The sequence below is a fragment of the Watersipora subatra genome, chromosome 7, assembly GCF_963576615.1.
Source record: "Watersipora subatra chromosome 7, tzWatSuba1.1, whole genome shotgun sequence".
Lineage (NCBI taxonomy): Eukaryota > Metazoa > Bryozoa > Gymnolaemata > Cheilostomatida > Watersiporidae > Watersipora > Watersipora subatra.
In genome coordinates, this window is record NC_088714.1 from 30,894,014 (window position 1) to 30,919,498 (window position 25,485).

Below are 25,485 nucleotides of genomic sequence, written 5' to 3' on the forward strand. Positions count from 1 at the left end.
GGCACTATTGACATAATTAATAACTATATCTGACTAATATTATTTTAGTCAAAGTAGTTCCTTGTTGAACACAGTCTGATATTTCGATGTACAGTGGAACCTTGGTTCTCGAACGCTTTGGTTCTTGACCAAATCGGTTTTCGACCAAAAAATTTGAGATTTGTTCGTCTTGGTTCTTGAACATAAATTCGGTTTTCGACCAAACCAGAGCATGCGCATTGGAATTAAACGTTCGGATCAGCTCCAGAAACAGCATGGAAACATTTGGGAAAAGCAAGTTACTCTTCATAAATTCTTTACAAAAAGTAAGGAACAATTTGGAATGATGCCTCCTCTACCGAAGAGATTTACTATGGAAACAACTTCCCTAGTCGAATTACCCTAAATTGTTTTGGAGGAGGACTCTCCTTTGAAGATGTGAAGTAAACGTGCCATTGCTGTTTATATTTTCTTTTTCACACGATTTTTGATGCAATTGATCTGTTGCATTTTTTGATGTTTCATTATCAACTTCTGCGATTTTTGGTATTGCATCTTAACCTTTAATGTTTTCAATGTTTTAAGAGCAAAACATGCGAAATGTTTACTTTTCGTCTTCTTTTTTATCCTCATAGATAGAAAATCTTTTATTAAAATTAAACATGATCTATATCTACCTGTTTTTATTTATAGTATGCGGTAAACAGTAGGTGTAATGTTTATGGTGTAAAATGTTAAAAACATACTGTAGCGAAATTGATTTCTCGACTTGGAGCGGATTAGAATTTATATACATTAATTCTAATGAGAAAAATTGTTTTGGATCTCAAACAACTCGGTTTTTGAACAACCTTCTGGAATGGATTATGTTCAAGAACCGAGGCTCCACTGTATATGAAAAATGGTTTAGCAAAAGTGCTAAGGCCGGCGGCATTAATGACGCTACTTTCAAAAGAGAGTGTAGAATATAGGCGACTTTAGCATAGTTTCGCCAGTAACAGGGTTAAATCTATCTTCCCAAAATTCTGACGAGCTAGTAGAAAAATACAGCGCTACCCTCTATTTGAGAATAGAGAATTTTATTCTATTTATTTAACCTACAGAAGTGTTATGAACTCTGCAAAATGCACAATATAAAGCATAACTATTTAATGTGTAGTTTTTCATCAAAAATCAAGTACAATTTTCAATCAACTACCATCTCTTATCTATTTTCTTCTCAGGACAAGGTTGACAACTAGCTTTTTGCTTGTTATGTAAAACAACAAAAAAAGCCCCTCTGCCAGATTACCTATTCTTCTTTAGCGCTTTCTTCTTGCAATGTTTTCTTTGGTGCTCAAGAAAGTGACACCTAAAGGTCAATAAATATTGTGACACCTAGAGGTCTTTGAACATTAGACACTCAGATGACAGCCAATATTTTTAACCAGCCTTTTTTTTATTTTATTCTATTTAAAAAATCGAGCGCCGTAGCATTCAAATAGAGGTATTACGGTAATACCATCAATCTGTCTGTCTTGATGGCACATGATGGCAGGCACATCTGCTTGGAGTTGAGATGCGGTAGTACTTAAACCAGGAATAATAGTTTACATCACTTTATGTTGCTATCATAATAAAATCAAATTTCTTCAAAGAGTTGTTTCATATTGAGATCATCACATTCTGGAGCGAATATTCCTTGAGAATACTTTCTAGTTTTGTTTTAATTTGTTCCTCAGAGACTCCGCGGCATGTCTGACTTTAACATTGATATAAAAATTAGCTTCATTTATGGTTCTCTATTTTATTTGTCATTTTTCTCAGCTTCACTTTTGTTTATGGAACTGGAATGTTTTAAGATTGTTTTATATTGTAAATTGGAAAATCTCCGGGTTGAGGTGGTCAGTTTAACTGTACTTTACAAAACATCTGCTTGCTGTACAAACATGATAGCCTGCCTACAGCAGTGTAGAGTAAAAGGTTTTTGTGGCTATTATACTCTGCTTCCATTGTGTGGATAATGCGAATCTAGAATTGCACGCATGTTGAGTGACAGTGCAATAAGTGTTTCAATTGACATCCACATGCTGAAAATAAAGGAATTTCACACTGGAAGTCAAAGCGGCGGCGCACTCCTGTCTCGCTTAGTAGCACGCTTTCAAAATAAGAATGACCAATGTATGAAAAATGTTCAAAGTAGAATAGGCTGCAAGGTATTTTTTTCGCATGATTCGTAAGTTCCGTTTCCATCTTCACAATATTTGCAATTTCAATCGATGCTTTCTGATAAAATCTACCAAAAATTTTATTGAAGTTCATTTTTTGGCATAAAACTGTTAAAAATGGAATAGTTTGTTCGGCATTACAAGTGACGCTTCTATCTTTTGCAAACATAAAACATTCGATAAAAATTTGCGAGTAACGAAACCCGCTTGGTTTGTGGGTTTTTGCTGTTTCCATCTCATGAATGATGCAAACTTGTGGATTAACTGTGGATTAACTGTGGATTAACTGTGGATTAACTGCGTAATAGAAACAGTGCGTGACTCTTCATGTGTTGGGTTCTAATCAAGACTGGGCCGGTGTTGAAATTGTTTAAAATACTAGTAGAATAACCTTGAATAGAATCTTGCTGGACTGAACATAACCTGTACTTGTATATCTGAGAAGTTTAGTGCCGTGATATATATATATATATATATATATATATATATATATTTATAGTGATGTCTCAACTATCAACTGTATATATATTGTATATATTATATACATCCCAAGTTTTAGTTGAAGGCTGCTTCCTGTCACCCCTAATGTCAGCTAGATACGATGCATAGAAATGATGACTAGTGCTTGACAGTGCTTGCGTGAAACCTTAGCTGCTTCTGTAAACACTTGTACTCACAATAATCGGCAGCCAAAATACCAAAATATGACATTGACTGGCATTATGTTATTTCTTTAGCTAGTTTTTATCACATGTAGTTCTGAAAGCCGCTACACGCTTTTTATTGAGAAAGTTTTAGATGAAAGCTTCAGGTGAGGTCTGGGAGTTATCTTTGTCAATTGGTCTTGTAATTAAAATTACCGTAAACCCCTGCCATACGACATTAATTCGTTCTGGTGTAGGGATTGTAAGGCGAAAATGTTGTATAGAGGGGTATAGGAGCCCATAGTAATTATCCAATATAAACACTCCCAGTAAAAAATTATCAAAATTTTATATACATACAGTACATAACAAAAATTAGTAACAAAATAGTATATTAAAAGTTTGTAGTAAGTGTTATTGTGGTGGCAGGAGCGCACAGACATTATCAGCTGCATTTTAAAACTTACACCTTATTTTAGTGATCTTTAGCAGCTGTAGCTGTCACATATGGGTATCTATATTTAGCCATTTATTATATCATTTTCCTTGTGTACTGAATAATGTCTTACCACAACTTATGTAATTGCCATCACAAGTTTGACCATGCTATCTTATGTAATACCGTAGGTCAACCATATAAAAGGCTGGCACTTTTTCTGAGATGGCAGAGTAGTCTTTGGTTGTGATTGTGCCTGGTATATACAAATATACACTAAAGCACTCTACTCTCATGTGTTATTATTTCTGTGCCTGAAAAAGGGGAATTAACTAGTGTGCCGCAAAAGACTGGGCAGCACTGAAATGCGCAATATATTCAATATGATTTCACTCACGCAAGATCAAACTTTTACGAAACACGAAAAATGCTGAACCGAGAAAAAGAGCATTGTATCTCTTTCAGACGTCATAGGAGGCATTTTGGTGAATAACATATCGGCATCTTCGTGACTCTGATGTATAACAGCACACTGACCGCCAAATGTGAATTTCGAGAGACATTTTTGTTGATGTATCGTGAGGAAAATACTGTAACACGGCGAGAAAACCGTAAGACAGGGACGCCATTACCCTGGAGTCTACTTTATATTCAAACAATTCTAAGCTGCTATATTTGATTACTGCTATATGCTGAGCACACTTTTTTACGGTCAGTTAAAAATATTGGCTGTCATCTGAGTGTCTAATGTTCAAAAACCTCTATGTTTCATATCACAATATTCATTGACCTCTAGGTGTCACATTCTTGAGCACCAAAGAAAACATTGCAAGAAGAAAGCGCTAAAAAGAATAAGTAATCTGGCAGTGGAGCTTTTTGTCATTGTTTTACATAACAAGCAAAATGCTAGTGGTCAACCTTGTCCTGAGAAGGAAATAGATAGAAGATGGTAGTTGGTTAAAAATTGTACTTGATTTTTGTTGAAGAAATACACATTAAATAGTTATGCTTCATATTTTGCAGAGTTTATGACTTTTTTGTAGGTTAAACGAAAAATGAAAAATTTGTTTTCACTTTCTCAACTGCATGTTGTTGCATGGTCAGCAAATTTTTTTCAAACACTGCATGAGTATTTTAGTTAACTGTAATGGAAACGATATCATTATTATATGGGGTTATTCCATATGAAGGACCCAAATAAATGTCTGTGCATTTTGTTTGACAATGAATAGGCTAATGAAGAGAAGGTTCTTGTGCAAGCATTAAGAGTTATCTCTGCAAATCAAGTGAAAAGGTTTGGCAAAAATCGGTAGCTTGCAAAAATTTATTGCATGCTGCTTGCATAGGTATTAATGTGAAATTACTGTTTATTCGATAGCTTTAGAGCAACACTTTCTTAAAACTGGTTTATGGTTAGATATAGCAGAGTAGACAGAAGTTTAGAGCAACAGGTTTAGGATTAGATACAGTAGACAGAAGTTGATAACAAGAGGTTTATGATTAGATACAGTACATTAGACAGAAGTTGATAACAACAGGCTTATGATTAGATGCAGTACAATAGACAAAAGTTTAGAACAACAGGTTTATGATTAGATACAGTACACTAAACAAAAGTTTAGAACAACAGGTTTATGATTAGATACAGTACACTAGACAAAAGTTTAGAACAACAGGTTTATGATTAGATACAGCAGAGTAGACAAAAGTTTAGGACAACAGGTTTATGATTAGATACAGTACAGTAGACAAAAGTTTAGAACAACAGGCCTATGATTAGATACAGCAGAGTAGACAAAAGTTTAGAACAACAGGTTTATGATTAGTCTAGCTGTGCTACCCGGCGTTGCCCGGGAATTAAAAATCAGTGTATAAACAATGAGAGGTAATGAGAGTTGCCTGCCATGTGCTATTAGCCTGGCACATTGCCAATGGATAATTTGAGTAAGCTTACTAATAAGAGCTACCTGGTCTTATGATGTTACGCCATCACTTTGCATTGTGACGGGGAGCGGTAGCGTATTTGCTTCCATAATGATTACACCAATCTCGTGTGGCTGAATTGGTAAGGCATCGGACTGGCCGAACCGGAGGGTCCGAGATCAAATTTTTTTCCATACGGTTTCTTTATTCCAAGATATTAATTAATAGCTACAGCTGGACATACCGAAGGACAGACGACAAACTTTGAGAAACATATATATCGATACAGCAGAGTAGAGAGAAGTTTATAACAACAGGTTTATGATTAGATACAGTACAGTAGACAGAAATTTAGAACAAAGTATAAGGTAGGACTGGTGCAGAGTAATATGTCATTGCTAGGAAGTTATCTTCCTACAAGAAACGGCGTCAGACATGCAGTAGTGGGCAATGTAAATATTTGCCATTGAACCACACTCATTAAATGATCAATCAATTAGTTTAGTACTCTATAGCACGTACTTTTCACTAATTGCTACTTGCATGGTTCTTTTTATCTCCAGCTAATGAGTGAACAAGTTCTGTAACCGGAGAGTCTTTAACTGCTTGGTAGTAGAGTAACTAGTTAACTGCATGGCTTTTGCTTCTTTTGACTACAGTTTGCTAGAGTACATACAAGGTCAACTGAAGGACAATTTGTGAGAAAACTAATGTCATTAATTTGAAAGAAATACTAGAATAATATGACTTTTTAAAGTTGTCATTTGCTTGAGCTGGGAGTCCTTTAAAAACGGTGTTCTGCTTCAAATGAAAAAAATCAAACTTTGAAGTTTTTGCTGAACCTCATTAATCTTCATACATGGCTCAATTCTACTTTGCTGCGTCACACAAAAATTAACCACATATTTATATTTTTCAGTTCTATCATTAAGTTTTGGCATTTTATGACCTCTCTTCTTTCTGAAGGTATGTAATTCATGCATCTGTTCGGTTGTTCATATGACAACTTATTAGGTGGTAAGGTAAAGTGTTTGGAAATTTTTTTAACAGCCGAGTCGGATTGCCAAAGATTGCCCTAATCACCGTTTACATGCAAAACATTCTATAAAGGTTCACTTCTATGAGACCACATATATGAACATAATGTATGAACATATGAACATATCATAAGGTTATGCAAATGGTATTAAATGCAACCTGCGCTGGCAATGTAAAAACACAAAACCTTATTGTCACAAACTCGCATGCTGGACCTGTTTGCAACCAATGTGATCGATGGAACCAATTTTCTTGACTGGGATTCAAAACGGATGGACCCTCTAACCTCACATGATGATGCATGTTTTATCTTGTATTTCATATGCTGCTTCTTATATGTTGGAAAATATCATTTGAAGTTCGACAATAACATACTCAACATAACGTAGGTATACAGGAAGCCATTGCCTTATGATCAGTTCGGGGCGACTATGACCAGGCTTCGCTCAAACATAAACTCAGCTTATCCTGCTAGTTTTATTTTCTAGTGTGGGTGGCAGCCATAAAATAATATAATGTTAATTAGGTGATGTTGGCAACAGCTAAAGTGTACTTTTTATAATACTGATGTTAGCGTTAGGGGTTAGGTTGAATAACTGTCCATCTAGGTTAGGCAGTAACAGTGTTATCACTCATGACGTGGGTGCTCCACAAGTTTGTGTCGTCCGCAAGATGGAAACGGCATAGACTCGTAAGTCTAGCAAGTTTTGTTATTCTCAAATTTCTATCAAATGTTCCATGCTTGAGAAAGATGGATATGACGCTTGCGAATGATGTGCACTAAAATGCCGCCCAAGCTATTCAGTTTTGCTATCCAAAGATGAACTTACATAAAATTTTAATAGATTTTATCCAAAAACGAATCAAAATTTTTTCATAATCTGAGATTTGTTAATGCTTGAGGTAATCTGACTGTCAGGATGTTTCAAAATTAAATACGGCAATGCTTCATCGTGGTTAAAATGCTTAAAAGACAAATATGTGGGAAATGACATCACTAGTCGCTATCGTTGTGATAATTGATATCGGCTATTATTTTCAAGTTGCATCATTACGCATCTCTATGCTGTCGGTCTCTTTGCAACTATGGAGGTCATAATCACAATTCCGCTTGATCTGAGCATTTTAACTGCGATCAAGTTTTGTCGATTTTAATCTTGAAACATCATGGCAGTTCGATCACCTCAAATATAAAAAACAATCGTACATGATAGAAAAATACCGATATGTTCTGATAAAATCTACTAACATTTTGTCCAAGTTGATCATTATGTCGTTCCAATTTCAAAAGCGTGCTGCTATGTACTCTGGCATAGAATTTCATACCTTTTTTAACAAAGAGCCTGCATTAACCCGCAACATGCGAATGTCAATTCAAACACTTATCGCGCAGTAACTCCATGTGCACACAATTCCAAATCCGCATTATCCGTATTATGGATTATCCGCACTATGGAGCTTACCTGCTCAGAAAGCAACGTTTCCATTCTTTGCATTCATGATGCAAGCGTCTGGTCGCATTCTGTCCAAACAGTCAGAAGCATTCCTCATGCTAGGAATCAGCTATTCGGTTCCAATGTTATTTATCTACGTGAAACAGCATACTGACATAATATTTGGGCTACTGAGAGTAGATTGGCTACTTTTTCCTCGTCGACAATTTTCAATTCAAACAATGGCACTTCACCCAAGGTAGTGTAACTAATTGAATGGCTGATTCTCAAGATACTTTTGAGCAGAATAATACCTAATGAAAAATACAACATACGTTATGCAAAGCTTTTGAATATCTGCTCGTAAATTCATAGCACTATTGATACATCACCTCAGGATTCTGCTTTGATAGCAGAGGTTATGTTGGGAATATTTAGTGAAAATGCTGACAGAAGCAAGCATTGCCACTTCGGCTCCCAACCAAATCTGCCTCTGTGTAGTTGTTAGTAGGGCATAACTTTTATAAAATATTTTAAAGAAAATTTAATGAACTAACTTAGTTTTTTTGAACAATTTAAGCAAAATTTCCTGTTTTACTCTCCTCTGTAAAAGCATATCAATGAAATCATATCATATCAGTTATATCATAGAAAGAAGGAGAGACTTTTTTCAAGTTCATATTGCTCTACGTTTTGCCAGACCCATCATATTTCATTGGATTATGATCCCTTGAGGGTTTAGGGCATTTTATGAGGGTTATAATAAGTAGAACATCAGTAGGCCTACATTAGGCAGCGCTGGTATTTCAAACTATGCCTTAGGCTGCGTAGCCATGCTTGTTTCTCAGCTGACTCTATTAAGTCAACCCGCTGTCGAAAATACAGCTAAAAGTCGTCCGCTAATTCAGGTGAGATTAATCGCTAATATGAATATGTGATGCCTATATCTACTTAGTTTTTATTTTGAAGCTTGCTGTGGTTAAAAAACTTATTTGACTTGTTGTATAGAATATAATTTGAAAAGAAAATTCAGTGTTGCCTAGCCGAGATGCTTCTTCATCCTATTATATTACTTTATTGACAATAATTTTATTTCAAACAAGAAATGGTTTATAAATTATGACATACAAGATTCATAAAAAAGATTAAAGAGAAACAGTTAGCCAATCAAATCAAATAAACGATTTGACATAGAAAGTTTCAATATCTTTCCCTGCTAAGCGAATGGATATTAGATGGAAGATTCTACAAGATTTCACCAATCAATGATTTCGTCAGGGGTCTGCTGATGCATTGACATGAATCCCCTCAGCTGTAATAGGACTATAATAGTCGATATGACTAAATTATTAGCTTGCTTTACCTTAGACCAGCCAATCCAATCACACTTTATCTAATGATAAAAATCCTTTACAAGCGAAGCTTTACAAAAGGCCCAGGGGAGCGAAACACAAATAGCCATACCTCGAGTGTGCTATTTCGTAAGCCTACATGACAAAATAAGTAAGCTTATGTAAGTTAATAGGCTTTGACCTTTTCTATCACCAGAAACGATGCAGACTGGTTTAGCTTGCTACACTCATACCATAAAAAAGTCCTCCTAACGCATGTTAGCTGTGATATTTACTACTACTAGCTGAATGTTCGGCATCGCGCAGGTGAAAAAAAGGTTTTTTGCCCAGAAAATTTACTTTCATTCCATATATACACCATTTATCATTGCAACTTTTGTATGAAGGTGTTTGTTTATTTCTGTCCACAGTGTTTATTTCTGGGTAATTGTACGGTACCGGCTGCAGTACCTACTACAGCTCTATACTGATAGCAATAATCTTACTGTCCGTGTGAGTTTAAGCATTTTTTTCATATATGGGCACACACATGTATTTTTTTTCTGATATGGTTTCATGCATAATGCCAGTTGTAGTGTTGAGCGTGAAGCCAAAAAATTGGCATGTGTAATAAGTATGTGTCCAATTCATTCTATTGCATAGCCAATTAAACAATGAAGTGTATTGGATAAATGAATGTCTGCAGAACTGGAGGTTCTGAGTTTAAATCTAGTGCGCAGCTGGTTTTGACTTCCTAAAACTATCGCTATAACTGGACACGCAGACGGAAAGATGGACAAACAAACAACACACGCAACAGAATACGGACAAACACTTGCGATTTATATATATATATATATATATATATATATATATAGATGTATGTAAACAACTTGGCCTTTTCTTGATACCAGAGCTGCAGTATAGATTAAGTAAATGTACTGAATACCGTTTGTTTTTTGCCATCCAAAACATTTGTTACTTAGCCACAAATTTATCAAAAAAATTCTGTAGACCATCACTGGGAGGTGACATCATATATAACAGGGATCAAAACAGCTAATGTAGGCTCAGGAGAGTGTCATTACTCGTTGCCTGGTATATAAAAATAGTAGGCCTATAGCATTATAATTATTCAATAAATAAAATAAATAAAAATGCTATAATAAGCTCATTGAATGTCAAGGTCTCTATGGTTTATTAATGCGATGGCTACCACTGGTTGCTAATGATCGATGTTTACCTTAATGCCAAATGGTACCTTTTATCCTCAGAGATAATGAAATGTATTACTGTTCCTAAAGGCTTGGATATACGGTAGTGTCTAAACTTACTCCTTTGATGAACAGTAAGAATAATTTACTAAAATTACATAATTATTTGCGTAACCCTTTAGCGATGGAAAAACCACTAGCGTACCAGCCGATAACTGGCGCGATTTGAGCTTTCGACATGACCGCATAGAAACTGCAGTAACCTACAACAAAATTGTGGCAGTTACATAAATTGACATGCATAGGAAAGTTAAGAAATTTCTCTACAAGCTGATGCTTCTTCTATGTAGATAGCTTGCAAATATTTACCAACAAAAGTCTCAATTTGCTGAAGCGATGAATTTTTTATTTTTGTACGTCATTTTTAATTGTATTTTTCTAATTGATAAAGGCAATTGACAGTGTTGTCTAAATAATTATTGTATAGATTCATATCTTCGCAACAATTTGCAAAAAAACTGGACGCCAAAGAGCATTGAAAGTGTAGATATGAGCTCCGTTACAATGCAGGAGCGCCTTTCCAAATTTTCACCGCGTGACCCAAACGACCTGCGAAAATCGAGGCTTGACATGGCCGACTAAAATTGGCTATAACTCGCATGCAAATTAGCATGGAGCTATAAATGAATATGCATTTGAAAGCTTAGAAATTTTTCAACGGACAGCCATTTATTCCCTGCAAATTGGCTGTGCACACTTTAGTCAAAATTCTGATTTAACAAAGTTGTCACCTCTATCATGAAATATCGATTACAAATATATTTTTAAAAGCAATATTTCTGCCAAAACTGGTTTATGATAAGCATCTGCACGGTGTCATATGTTTACAAGAATTTGCAAACAAATTGGGTTATCCAAGCCCATCAAAAGTTGAGTTAGGTGCTTCTGTGCATTGCGGGAGCAGACCTTCGAAATGCTCATATCGCCATGGCGATAAGCAGTGCAACTGTTACCCGACATGGCTTCTCAAACTCTGCTATAACTCTCGTGCAAATTGGCATAAGACTGCAAATGAATATGCATCTGAAAGCTGAGACATTTTCCTTCAAGCAGCTTGCCGAAACTGCAACTTGAGATCAATATATTCACAAATTTGATTTTTTACTGGCAGATTTATGTGCATTTCTTGAAATTATAGATTCAAGTAACAATTTTGCATATAAACTCATTGCACGGATTCAGGTGTGCTGCAGCTAAGATCCATGGGTGCTGCAGCAAGGATTAACTGGTTGTGCACAAGAAGAATTGAGTGGTGAGCCTGTATTCACACATTTTGTGAAGCAGCAAAAGACAGGAAGCAACATTTATTATGAGCAGATACAGCAAATGATGGAGAAATCATTCTGCTAGATGGCAAAACAATATGAGAACTGAACTCTTTTGATTAGGTGGATGATAAGGGCAATGGGCAACAAATACAACATATCAATACACAACAAATACAATAGATAATGACATTTCAGCGAACGTATGTACAAAAGCTAGCAATACAAAGCAAGGAAGCATTTGCAGAAACTAAATAAAATACAATTTGTAAATAAATTTATTTTGCATGGTAGGGATCAAAATATGACTCGCATAGAGATATTCCACAAGAGAATCTGCTGCCAGTACCTTCAGCTTGCTCTTGCTCATCACCCATGTATACAGACAACTTGTGCACATAGCCAGAGACAGCATCGGAGAGCAAATAACTTTGATCCAAATCTGTTAGATAGAATACACTGTCTGAAGTTTAGCCGTCCTTTCCCTGCCAGCAAGCTTTCATCTATAGATATAAATTTACCAGGCAGCAAAACAGAATATAACCAGTCGCATATCATGGCAAAAACATTTTCCAACTTGAACAATTTATTGCCAGCAGGGTCTTCAAAATTGTCAGTAAAAGGTAAACTTGCTTCTATTTTTCTTTCTACTTTCAATTTTATTAAAAATCAGCGTAGATGATGAAGGATTGTGGACTAGTAAGACAACAGAGTAGGCTTTTTGAGAATACCTATATGCAAAACTAAACCAATAACTCGTCATATATATTTATCATCAACAGGCTCCGAAGCATCGCAATGTTTTTGAAAGCCATATTTATTCGTTTCGTTAAATATTACATTTATCATGGTCAATGTTATAAAAAGCTTCAAATAATAAAAAATACTTACCTGTTTAAGTATTCGAACTTATCTCCTGCCAAGCTGTCATCAAAATGTAATTATTTTGGTTTTAAATCAGCTCCTCTTTGATATCCGTCATTATTCCCAGTTTCAACGCCGGCCGTTTCAATCCCACTTTCGCAATCCAATTCACTCTGTTGACCTTCTTTTTCACTTCCATCGTCTTCTCTAGATTTTTCTGACCTGAAATCCTCTTCTTCACTTTCGAACCAGTCGATATCATCCTCTAAACAAATTTTTTTAGCCGAGCTCAAATAATCAAGTCCGTCCATGTTGATCAGCTTTCCATAAAGAATGATCAAATCTTTACAACGTGCTCTTTTTGCACATGCGCATAAAATTTATTATTTATAGCCTCAAAACAGTAGTAAAAAACTTACTGAAAATGCTCAAATTTTTAATTTTAATTTTTAACGTTGTTTTTAAAATAAATAAAACATTTCAAAAAAGGTCTATCGAAAACGGCAAAAATGTCGGGTTTGTCGGTTTTGGTACGCTGAGACATTGCTCGTAAACCGACAAAGGTCGGTCTTGGAACGCAAAGGGTTAAAAATTGTACTTTGCTCACAAAATGAATCCTTTGACACGGTGCTGACTTAAAGTGCATTTTGCGTGAGGAAAATATGATAAAGTTTTTCTACGGTATCTTCCAGACCAGTTGAGCACAGCTGTATCACCATGGCAGCTTTTCTGGATTCACATAGTTTCTGTATAGAGCACCATACTTAGTGCCATGTTCAGTGAATTAGCTAACCAGCACTTAACGCCAGTATGTTGGCATACTCAAATGGGAAAAATTGACTAAATGAAGTCACTAAATCTTGTAACTAGCTACCTTATATAAATACCTATGTACTATATGTAATGTAGTATGTTATATAATATAACTAGCTGTGCTACCCGGCGTTGCCCGGGCATTAAAAATCAGCTTATAAACAATGAAAAGTAATGAGAGTTGCCTGCCACTTGCTATTAGCCCGGCACATTGCCAATGGATAATTTGAGTAAGCGTAACGTCATGGAGAGCTACCCCTCTCCAGGACGTTACGCCATCACCCTGCGTAGTAACGGAGAGTGGTTGCGTATTTGCTCCAATATAGCGACATATATCGCCTAGGGAGTCTATCAATCTTGTGTGGCTGAATTGGTCTGGTGTCCGACTGGTGAATGGAAGGGTTTGAGATCAAATCTTCTCCGGTATGGATTCTTTATTCCAAGATTTTATTAGCTATAGCTGGACATATACAACGACAACAAACTTTGAGAAAAATATATATCCATCGTTTTTTTTGACGTCATCAAGTCGTTTGCACATGCGCTCGTTCATGAAAAATCTGCCATATTTGTAGAAAACGATCATTTTCTTTTATTTAATAGTACTTTTTAGTGTTGTTTTAATACTATAATAAAAAAATTGCAAACAAAAGCATCATTTTTAAAAATTCATTGCAAAAGCTTCGTGTTTTTAACGATAAAATTGTCTATAAAGGTAGCCGACAACGATAAAATGGCGTCACGAAAAAACGAAAGATAGACTAGCTGTACTACCCGGCGTTGCCCGGGTAATAGAAAAGTCTTGGGACAGAAAATTGATGTGTATTTAACATATAACAACAACATTTTCCATTCTAACTTTTAAACTACATATCATGAGAAAAGTGTTTTGTCTTATAAACAATGAGAAGTAGTGAGAGTTGCCTGCTATTAGTCTGCGCGCTATTAGCCAGTACGGTTAATAATGTGAGCGAACAGCTTCTCGTGACGTTATGCTATGACCCGCGTCGTACGCAAAGCCGTTAGGTATTTGCTCTCATATAATGACTTATATTGGCAAGCTAGCAATTCGATGTAGTCTAGTGGGTCGGGTGTCGGACTGGTGAACGGCAGGGTCTGAGATCGAATCTTCTTCGGTATGGAATCTTTATTCCGAGATTTTAAGATCTATAGCTGGACAATCAAACCTACAATACACAAAAGACGACCAACTTTGAGAAATGTATATAGATGTACTAAATTAATGCCATGATCTATATTAAAAGATGCCACTGTGTGTCTGTCTGTTAGTCCAAGTTAACACTATCTGTTTTCAAATATTTGTGGCTTATTTCATCTAACCTTCACATGAATTTGCTTCGTGCTTTCTGCCAAATCGCTAAAATATTTTGTTTTAAAGCGCTGTCTGGTTCATGATAACCAGCCTTTCAAAACCCAACCAGAAGATGAAAGAATTTGCGGGTCTAGCCTTGCTCACTGCTTGTGAAAAATAAAAATTGACTAAATGACAATGTTAACTTTGAAAAAATAATTTTTTAGCCAAAATTTATATTTTTGGTGGGCTTTTTGATCAAGCTACTATAGTTACCATTTTATCAATTTTTCCTCGCACTGTAGGTCACAAGCAGCCGACAGCGTGTTGGCAGCTTACATGTGTATATTTACCTTCAGCCGCTCTTATAACTTGTGGTAACCTCTGGGCATTCATCTCTCTTAGGAATTATTTATTGGTGATAATAATAAACTATCATCGTGTGCACTTTTAATCATCATATATGTCTTATCGTTAATTATATTTCGTAGCTCTATTGTCATGTATATTGTCAACAAGCCCCTTGATCCCAATGCCATTGATTCAGGTATATTTGAGTTGACTGAATCAAAGTTTGAGTAGACAGTTAGAGGTTGTGGTGGGGATGGCTCAACAGGTAAGGCGAGCTTATAGTGTTTTTACATGTATAACTCGGGTGAGTGCGAAAGTAGCAGTCAAAAGTTTTTATGGATCTTAAAACATGCATGCTATCTTATGTCATGACTAGGTGAATACCTGGCATTGCTCGGGTAATAAAAAAGTCTTTGCGCAAAAAACTAATTCTTATTTAGAATCTTCAACATTTACCAATCTAACTTTTAAACTTAATAATTTCAGAAAAATGTTTTTGTGCAGTTCAAATAAATTTTGTGTGCAGTTCAAATAAATTAAGTGCAAAAATAAAAAATGAGTACATGGAAGTGTGTGTATAAAGAAAGTTACTGTTGCAGCAGAAACTCGTTGTATTTAAAGTTTTGATGGACAACATTGGTACCTCGCGATACTGGTGCAAATGTAAAAATGAGATATCGGACTTACTTTGTCTGATACTTTGTCTGAATGAATGGACGGAGAGGGTAAAGGCTATTCTTATTCCAGATAAAACAATTGTCCAGGGGAAAAGCATTTAGCTTTTACAGATTTACAGAAGCTGTAAACATGAGTGCAACAACACATTTGAAATTGAAACAACACATGTGAAAACTACAAATTAAAAAATTAGGTAATGGTAAAGAAAAAATAGTTTTAAAGTACTACTTACTATTATTCTTTATTCATGTTCAACTTATCAAATTACAAATTTTCTACCAATCCTTAATTTTACTTTATTTTTTGTTACCGTATTTCTGTCAATTACAGTTCTGTAGGAGTCTCAAGTTCCATATGCAGAGTTGAACAAAAACAGACTAAGAAGACCTGAACTTTATAGTTATAGGTATAAAATATCTGAAACTGTACTACAATATCAATTTGATATGCTTTCATGCTTTCAGAATGACTTCATTTGTCTCAGCTGCAATATTAACACTCAGGAAGGATCCAATAGGGTGGCTCTGGCAGCTGAAGGCTTTGGCAACAGGAAGTGCTTTACAGAACCTCTGCAGGCAGAGGTATGAACCTCTATTGATACCTCTATTGACCCCTCTATTGACACCTCTATTGACACCTCTATTGACACCTCTATTGACACCTCTATTGACACCTATATTGACATGTGTGGCTAAGATACTGTTTATAGCTTGGTTTACGGGTTATTAAAAGGTGATCAAGTTTTTCAGGTATGTTTTAGTTATTATGACGTTGTACCTATATGTCACTATGTTTCCATGATGCGCATTGCTATGGAGTTGTGCCCTCTCCGAATCATGGAAACGGCGTCCTCGCACTGAAATCACTGCGCACTGATCAGTGCGAAGCCAGTGCTAATTCGCAGCAAGGAAACAGCAATTGCGCAGTGGCTGCGCATAGCTCTCATGCCGTCGAAACGGATTCTTCGAGGGCCATAAACTAGTACAAACGTTATCCCGCTAATCTTGTTTTTTTTTTATTTTTCTGATCTTCTTTCACCTAAATTTAATTATGGTCTGCACTCACGAGGATGATGAGGTGATTACTTTTCTAGACTTGGTTATCGTTGCCAACACTTTTCGAAAAATAGGTGGCAAGTCCTAAATTAACGTTTAAATAATATATTACTTAAAAATACTTATTAAAAATATATTACTTTGTAAAAAGTGTGTTAAGGTTTGTAAAAGCTTATGAATGTGTATTGTAAATAAAAGTATAATGATGACAGAAGTATAAAAAGACCGTTTCTGACGTTTGGTATCCATGATCGATTCAATTTCTCCATCAGGCAGTTAGATTTGTACAATTTCTCTTCTCTGGCTAATTTGCTGAAAACCACTGCACAGCATGGAAACGTACAATCCCCTCGACTTCTGAGGGGGCTGCATCGCAGTACTGCGCACCATGGAAACATAGTGTGTATGTGCTGTTACGAACCATGCAGTCATAGCTGAAATAATTATCAAAAGCAAATGTAGCTTACTGGAACTAGTAATAAGAAACCTTTACTAAGACACCGTTACTTTAATAAGAACGGTCTCTATCCTTCCGTCCATCTGTCTGTCTGAAAACTTGGTAGGTTGGGAAAAAATGATTGCATCGTACAGGATTCAAACTTGCGAATTTCGGCATAGCAACCAAAATCTTATAACGATCTCTTATGACATATTGGACTGCCAGAGTGCTAGTGGTTATTAAACATGGTGTAGAATATATGACAATAGCTCACTGAACTGGTGCAAACTGGTATGAACTGGTATATACTGGTATGAACCGTGGCTAACTAGTGAAAACCTGTGCAAACCAGTCCGAACTGGTACATGAAACACTGACAAAGTTTTTATGTACCAGTGTTTCGTTTTCATTGGTCAGTGTTTCGTCATGTTTTCACTGACGAAACACTGATCAATGGTAACCTTTATCGCTGAGAGCCGAGTCGTTTTCAAACTATTGCAGCCGCTAGTTGGAACTAGCTCACTCCCACGCATACAACCATTTATTATTTTAATGATTTTCACTTATCAAAGAAGTTTTTAACTCTGAAAAAGTGTATCCACATTACTTGGAACTGATGGAAACAACAAAGAATCTGGGAATTGAACCAGCTGTCATATCCTCCGCTGTTAAGATGGTTTTTATCTTTTTGTTTTGAATTCTAGTTCATAGTAATGACTGTAGCTCAACAGGAAATACTTCCTTATGCTTTGTTGAGCAACAATAACAAATATCTCAGAATATTGATCATGGAATTGAGTTAGTTGCTGGCTGGTAAAAGAATTGTTGTACTCCGCCCTGCTAGTCATCTGTGTAACCAGTTATGAGGTCTCCTGGCAATATTGATATTTAGTTAAAATTGTGGTATCCCTTAGTGTTTTCTTAGATCAGTATATTGTTGGCCTATCAGGTTCATTAAGATATGTTTATTGCTTATAGATATGTATGTGTATATCTCTTATAGATATGTGCGTGTATGTCTTTTTTAGAATTTTGAGCCATCCGACCTATCAATATGTTCATTCATGCTCGAACAAGCCCTGTCAGTTCGGGCGCTGCAGGAAATGATAAATGCTCCACAGGCTGATGCTGTAAGTAATGTTTGTTATTTGTGCCAGTGTCTATACCTGTCTAATAATTACCTCACGAACAAATATGGTTTAATGTCACTTCCAGCAACAAATATAATTAAGTACAGCTATATTTGTACTGTTATTATTCTCTTTTAATAGTTAATAGTAACTGTTTAGTATTTTGGATGATGAGTTGATCGGCTGCAGTGCCATCTAACAGAATAGATCATTGTGTATCCTAAATGAGAAATGCATCTCCCAAGGCTGTTTAACACTATAATGCCATATCTCGGCTTTGATGCCATAAGGCTTCGTCGATCGTCGGTGATAGCAATGTTCACTCAATCACAAACTCATCCGCGTTCGCATCATTCCGCTATGTAGTGTTCTTATTTTGCTTTTTAATTTTTCTCGAAAGAACCTCTCTGTTGCCGCATGCTCAATCAAATACTAGATTCGCTACAACTATTATAAATCGAATTAAATAGATCATAGTTTTCTCGACAGCGAATTACCATCGCCGAAATAGTGCACATTGTACAGGTTGTCGTTGATGCTCGGTGAATTATTGGCAAAGTTTGATAGCTGCAAACTTTCCTGACGTATCCGCATTGCTTCATCGATGACATCGGTTTACAGGGCGCATAGTCGACTGACGATGAATACTGAAAGACCATTGGCGATATATGGCGATATATGGTGATATATGGCGATATATGGCCATATATGGCGATATAGTATCAACCAGCCTTTGGTTTGAAAGAGTGTTGCAAATATCAACTGGTTAGTTGACATTAGACTCCCTTTCAGACACACTCTGACTCTATCTGAATACCCATGTGGTTTGTAACTTATAACTTGTAGTTTTTTTTCTGATCATATTTTATAGTCTTTTAAAATCTTCTGGCAGGTTTTTTTAATAAGGTGCGACTTCTGTTTTAGTCAAGTCAGATGATTAGAGATTCTATCTTATTTGAAGGTGGTTGTCTTTAAATTTTTATTCCTTCCTTCATTTGTTGAAGCGAGCATTAAAATGTTTTAGACGGCTCAGGCTGGCAGCAGAACGCTGCTGTATGGCCATGCAGTGCTCCTACGACACAGTCACAGTGACATGGTATGCCTGAATATTATTTCCTTGACCTACAGACATGCTCTAATCATTTTTGTGAGAATCAACTCGGGGACAGTCAAACCTTGTCTTACACTCATTTTAACATGCAAACTTTTGACCTATTATGTTAGTTTTGAGCAAATATTTGATGCAACATGCAAAATAACTTTTAACATGTGGTGTCTTGAAACATTGCAGTTTGGGAATCATTAAATATGATGGCAGTTCTCTTTCATATAATTTCGTTTTGTTGTTTGAATAATATTAAACAGCGTTACATATTTTTATATTTTAGTTCTCAAGTCATAGATTCCTAAAAACTCGAATGAGTTGTAGTAGCTGTGGAAAAAAACTCAATTCTATTGGCTAGAATTAAAGTGACAAATTATAGCAAGAGCATGAGCAAGCATCTACAGATGAATTCTTTAAAAAGATTTTAAAAACTATTTATTAGATATAATGAGGAAAAAACTAAAAAATACTATGAAGAGAAGAAAGCATAATACAAAAGAAACAAGAAAGGCTGGTTGCGACAGTCCAATATGAAAATATCAAGTATAAAAAAAGAAAATCTAGCAACATTATTTTACCATAAAGTTTAAAATTCATTGTAGTATAAGTTAGACTGTTAGACTCATCCTATATCTCTATCACCACGCCTATCTTCTGTATTGCCAAGGTTGCTCCTAAATATGTCTGCAAAAGCAAAGTGACAATGAAAACATTTTCATTAACAATTAATATATGTTAAAAAATGATATAGTTTTTTCATGTTTCTGTATAATGCTACTGTATTAGTGCTATAAATTCTTGTCTGAAGTAGTTAAATATAATTTTTGAACTCGGAGAATGATTTAAACAGAAATAAACAGAACATTTACTCTGACAGGGAAAAAATCGTCTAACAAATAACCTTCATATGTCGAGATTTGACGGCATTTGAAAATACTGACCTTCCTAAACCATTTTAATCCTTGAACTATTTTAGTATCTCTCCTGCCTTACTACTTCTTCATCTAATGACAAGCTCGCTTTTGATGTCGGACTCACAGCACAGGCAGAAGGTGAGGCCTGCTGGTGGACAATACATCCAGCATCTAAACAGAGGTCTGAGGGAGAGAAAGTTAGAGTTGGCGATGATTTTATTCTTGTCAGTGTCTCTTCAGAACGTTATCTGGTGAGTGCCAAGTTACTTGGTGAGTGCCAAGTTATCTGGTGAGTGTCAAGTTATCTGGTGAGTGTCATGTTATATGGTGAGTGCCAAGTTACCTGGTGAGTGCCAAGTTATCTGGTGAGTGTCACGTTATCTGGTGAGTGCCAAGTTATCTGGTGAGTGTCACATTATCTGGTGAGTGTCAGTTATCTGGTGAGTGTCACATTAGTGTATCCTTTATTGTAGATCAATGGCAGCTTGATGCTAATGTGACTAGTGTTTTAATTATTTCCAGAGGTGAGTCCCCTAGCATAAAGCTGCTCGGAGCTTCTAGAAGGCCCTGTCTTATATAATAGCTCAAGCATATGCCAGCGGCTCTCTGACTCATATGCGTAGTGTACACGTACATCTGAAACCACTGACTTCTAATATGTACTGATTTACATGTACATATGAATTTTATTTAGTGACAATATGTCATAATTGAAGTTTTATCTTTTCATATCATTATGCCATAGTAGACAAAACAATACTGAGAACAATGCTCCGCGTGATTAGTAACAATAAATGTGTATATTGAAACCATTTTTTATTTTATATCATTTTACCATCGTACACAAAACAATGGAGAAAAAAACTTTAAAAGACATAATTTTGTGGGAGTATTTCTCACAAAATTTTGCAGTCATATTTTAGATTGAAACAAAAACAGTCAACAAGAAGTTTACATTGTTAGTAGCAAAGTTAAGAACATTCTAGAAAGTTGTCTTTTCTGATTAGTTGACAATAGTAAATAGATTAACTTATAACACACTCAGTTGACTCATCTTGAGATCATTCAGTTTGACAACGAGCTGAGCTGACAACTTCTTATATGCAGTTTGAACAGCGTTAGGCATCTGACTATATTAGATGAACTCTGTGTAGTGTTGCCCGTGGCAGAGGGCGTGCCTGTGGCAGAGGGCGTGCCGCTGACTCATCTCATGTCTGTGTTAATTTAAGACTCTCGTGCTGCTTGTTAATAATTGAATAATTAACTACAGAACTAATGAAGAATAATTAAGTTAAACGATCTGAGGCGGAGGGTGTGCTCGGTTTTGACCCTTCTTTCTCGGCAGCGTGCTGTTGGTTAGCGTTAATATTGAGCATGGGTACTGAATGCACCCAATATACAGATAGGGGCTGTTTTCTAGTATAGATAGAGTCCAGTAAATACTCAAACTGGTTCAAAAAACGTCTTGGGTTCTGTTTACAAGTTAATTTGTAACAAATGCCCTATCATGCCATCAACCTCATATGTACCGGCATCATTTTCAATTTATAATCAAACTATATGCAGTATTACCCTAGAGAGAGGAGTGATGCTATATCATTGCCACTGGCAACACTCTAGAGAAAGGGCATATGCAAAATACTACCTATCTTGTTAGTGCTACCTAGGCCATTCATGAGGGAGGAGGAGGGGTTGCATAATAATATTGAACATAAATGTGTCTTTGTTATGCTGGTCGCAGTGTGTTTCTGATGAAAGAGAAAACAGGGCACTCCTTTTCAACTTTTTGTGTTTAAAAAGTCTGCCAAATTCAAGAGATGACATTCTATTAATGGTTTTGCAGAGTTTGATAGCAATGTGATTATAAATAATATTGTTTCAATATAATAATTATGCATATTATTTATAATACATTACGTATTTACAGTTATATGATATCAGTTTTACAAACTGATATTATATTAGCTTGCATTTGATACTGCTTTTCTATGTAGTTATGCGTGTGATGTGTCTGTTTGCAGCACATTGGCAATGGAAACTGTGTGATCGCTTCCTTTCAGCAAACACTGTGGACTGTTGTTCCTGTTTCTTCTGGTGCTCTAAGACAAAAGTCCTTAGGTCAGTGATTTATTTCTCCACTGAACACACGGTGTTTCCATTGACACTTCCTACTGATGAATATTTATGTTGGGGTCTAAAATGAGCTCCCAAGGTGAACAATATATGCCCTTGTAGACGAGCTGAGATAAGTGCTTTTTATAACAAGAGAAATGACAGCCTTCAAGCTTACTATACTTACGAAGCATCAATTAGGATACTTATTATTGATGATACCTGACTCATACGTAATACCTGACTCATACGTAATACCTGACTTATACGTGATACCTGACTCGTACGTAATACCTGACTCGTACGTAATACCTGACTCGTACGTAATACCTGACTCATATATAATACCTGACTCATATATAATACCTGACTCATATATAATACCTGACTCATATATAATACCTGACTCATACGTAATACCTGACTCATACGTAATACCTGACTCATATATAATACCTGACTCATATATAATACCTGACTCATATATAATACCTGACTCATACGTAATACCTGACTCATACGTAATACCTGACTCATATATGAAGTTTCCATGACCCGGTTAATCCGCAAGTTTGCATCATCCGCAAAATGGAAAGAGCCGAAACCTGCAAATCAAGCAAGTTTTGTTGTTCGCAAATTTTTTATTGAACGTCTCATGCTTGTGAAAGATGAAAACCGCCCTAAAGACTGATGCGGAAGGAAATGCCAAGCAAGCTATTCCATTTTAAACATTTTCCTAACTTCAATCATCTCGATTTTGAACGAGTGCTGCTAAGCGAGACAGGAGTGCGTGCGCCGCTATGACTTCTGGCGTAGGATTCGTTATCTTTTTTTAACAAAGCGACTGCGTTAATAAAAAAAAGTGCATGTCCATTGAAGCACTTATCACATGGTAACTCATGTGTGCACAACTCCTAATCCACATCATCCACACAATGGAAACACAGTGTATCACACTGTCAAACTCTGACGTATCCAACTTAGAATTATAAGCTACTAGCAGCAAGTCTTTTTATTTTACTTTAATCAAGTCTTTTTAGTAGAGTACTGGCAGTAACCCCTGGGGTGCGTGAGATTTCATTAATTTTAAATCAGATAGACCATAGGTAGGTGTTTGAAAGGTTAGTTTCCAGGAACCAGATGGAGTTTGGAAACCAATTATTTTTAGCGACTTGGCGGAAGGCGCGAAGTATGTGCTAGTGAAATTTGGATGAAATCAACGTAAAAATATGGAAATGCGTAGCATTTATGCGGACAAACAGACAGACACAATGAAAAATTGGGATTTATCACAAGCTGAAACTGTAAAAAACTTATGACATTATTGCTTGCGGGAAAAGCTGATGATGACCGTTAGCTTTGTTGAAAAAATATACAATCAAGTACAACTAATCATAACTTGGAGTAAACACGCTGATCGTACTTTCCAAGTCTAATAAAAGCTCTGAAGTTTTGATCATCATTTGAAAGCAGAAACACAAGACTGATGAGATTGTTGACATGATTCAGTTTGGTGATGAGTAGTGTAGAGAGAGCAAGTATTAGTTCCAGCTTAAATTAGAGTGACATCGTGGTGTAGGTGTGCGCAAATAAATAACTCATTTTAATGTAATGTCTATGTTGTGTAACGATTAGAACTGCAGTATAAGATAATTAGTATTCCTTAGAATGAACATCGAAGGTCATTGGTTTGGTATTATGTAGTGGGATCTGAAGGTGCTGTTGACTTAAACATTCATTGTATTATATTATATCTCAAGAACAAACTAGAATATATATAGTAACAAGATGCATTACTTTGATTCTAACTTTAAAACAGATCCAGTTTTGGCTATATTAGTAGTTGTCCTCTTTATACCTACGGGTGGGGATAACGACTAATTGTATTATCTGCCATTGAACTGAAGTCTTTATACTGTGCCACGAACATGATATTAATTGTGAATAGGGTAACTGTTGGTAGAAGCCACAGATTTAAATATTGATTCTTTTTCAAAATACTTGTCATTTGGATTTTCATTTGTAACATTTTTGAAACATTTGAACTTCTGATTGCTAAAGTAGATTTACCTGTTTTTTGCAGGGTTAGTTCAGCTGAAATGGCTTGAGTGTGTTACTTTTGTAGGTCAAGTGTTTGGTGGCGATGTATTACGGTTTTTCCACGGAGATGAATGCCTTACGCTTCCCGAGGCTGGCAGTGAAAACATATTTGAGTATGTCTGTTACTAGCTATTTGTTCCATCTACTTAAAGAGACCACATGAAAATCTATAGAAATGTCAAAAAAGGATAGAAAATTAATATTCAAGAAGTGCTTTCTTCTGATATAGTTTTTGAAAGGCATTGTCTGTTTACCACTTTTAGTTATATTATTACTGGACATCACACATTTGTCTCAATGAACCGCTCTTGCACACTAGTCCAGGTAAAACTATTGTCATGGTACATAATATTTTAATACGCCATTCTGTCACTTCACCATGATGGCTATGGCAATGCACTACTATTGATAAGACAGCCAACAGTTGTGCATACTGTTAGGCCCGGAGTAGTTTACAGCAGAATAACATTTGCTTGTCCTGTTATTTTTATTGTTGATTTTATACACAGCAAATTCTAAGTAAAGTTGACAGAGTTATTAGCTCAAAATGTAACCTGGTTGTAGCAACACCTTTCTTACTTGAACGACTGTTGCTATATCAGGCTTTACTAGCTGCATGTAGATTATTTTATAAAGACCAACGCAATAAAACTATTTTGACGCAATCGACCCTTTACTATATTATTTTAATAAGAACCGAACTGCGTTATTGAAACTTGAGTTGTTAAATTATGTCCACTTTGCGAGACTTTTTTACATGTCAGATATGATATAGGAGGCTTGTAACTTACCTAATTTTAGGTCTGTTATGTATGAGACTGGAAGTGTCTGCTCGCAGGCGCGCTCCTTGTGGAGAGTGCAGCATGTCAAGGTCAAGTGGTACGGAGGGTTTATGGGCTTTGGCCGTCCAGTGCGAATTCGGCACGTCACCTCAGGCCGATACCTGGGTGTCACACCAGACCACAGACTAATTACATTCTACAGACTAGAAGCCAACAGTGACAATACCATATTCTTTCTGCGGGACAGCAAGGTTAAAATTTTATGTCATCTGCTATGCATAGCTTTGACTCATCAAAGCT

At 36.0% G+C, this 25,485-nt stretch overlaps 1 protein-coding gene across 1 annotated transcript in view; it reads left to right on the forward strand.

The window, feature by feature from the left end:
• The first annotated feature begins 15,123 nt into the window (after nucleotides 1–15,123).
• LOC137400667 (ryanodine receptor-like) overlaps nucleotides 15,124–25,485 on the forward strand; it is a 167,140-nt gene continuing 156,778 nt past the window's right edge. The window contains 8 exon segments of the mRNA XM_068086999.1: nucleotides 15,124–15,135; nucleotides 16,013–16,129; nucleotides 18,071–18,181; nucleotides 19,197–19,268; nucleotides 20,254–20,442; nucleotides 22,213–22,309; nucleotides 24,429–24,516; nucleotides 25,205–25,436. Of these exon segments, the coding sequence (XP_067943100.1) occupies nucleotides 15,124–15,135; nucleotides 16,013–16,129; nucleotides 18,071–18,181; nucleotides 19,197–19,268; nucleotides 20,254–20,442; nucleotides 22,213–22,309; nucleotides 24,429–24,516; nucleotides 25,205–25,436 (918 nt within the window).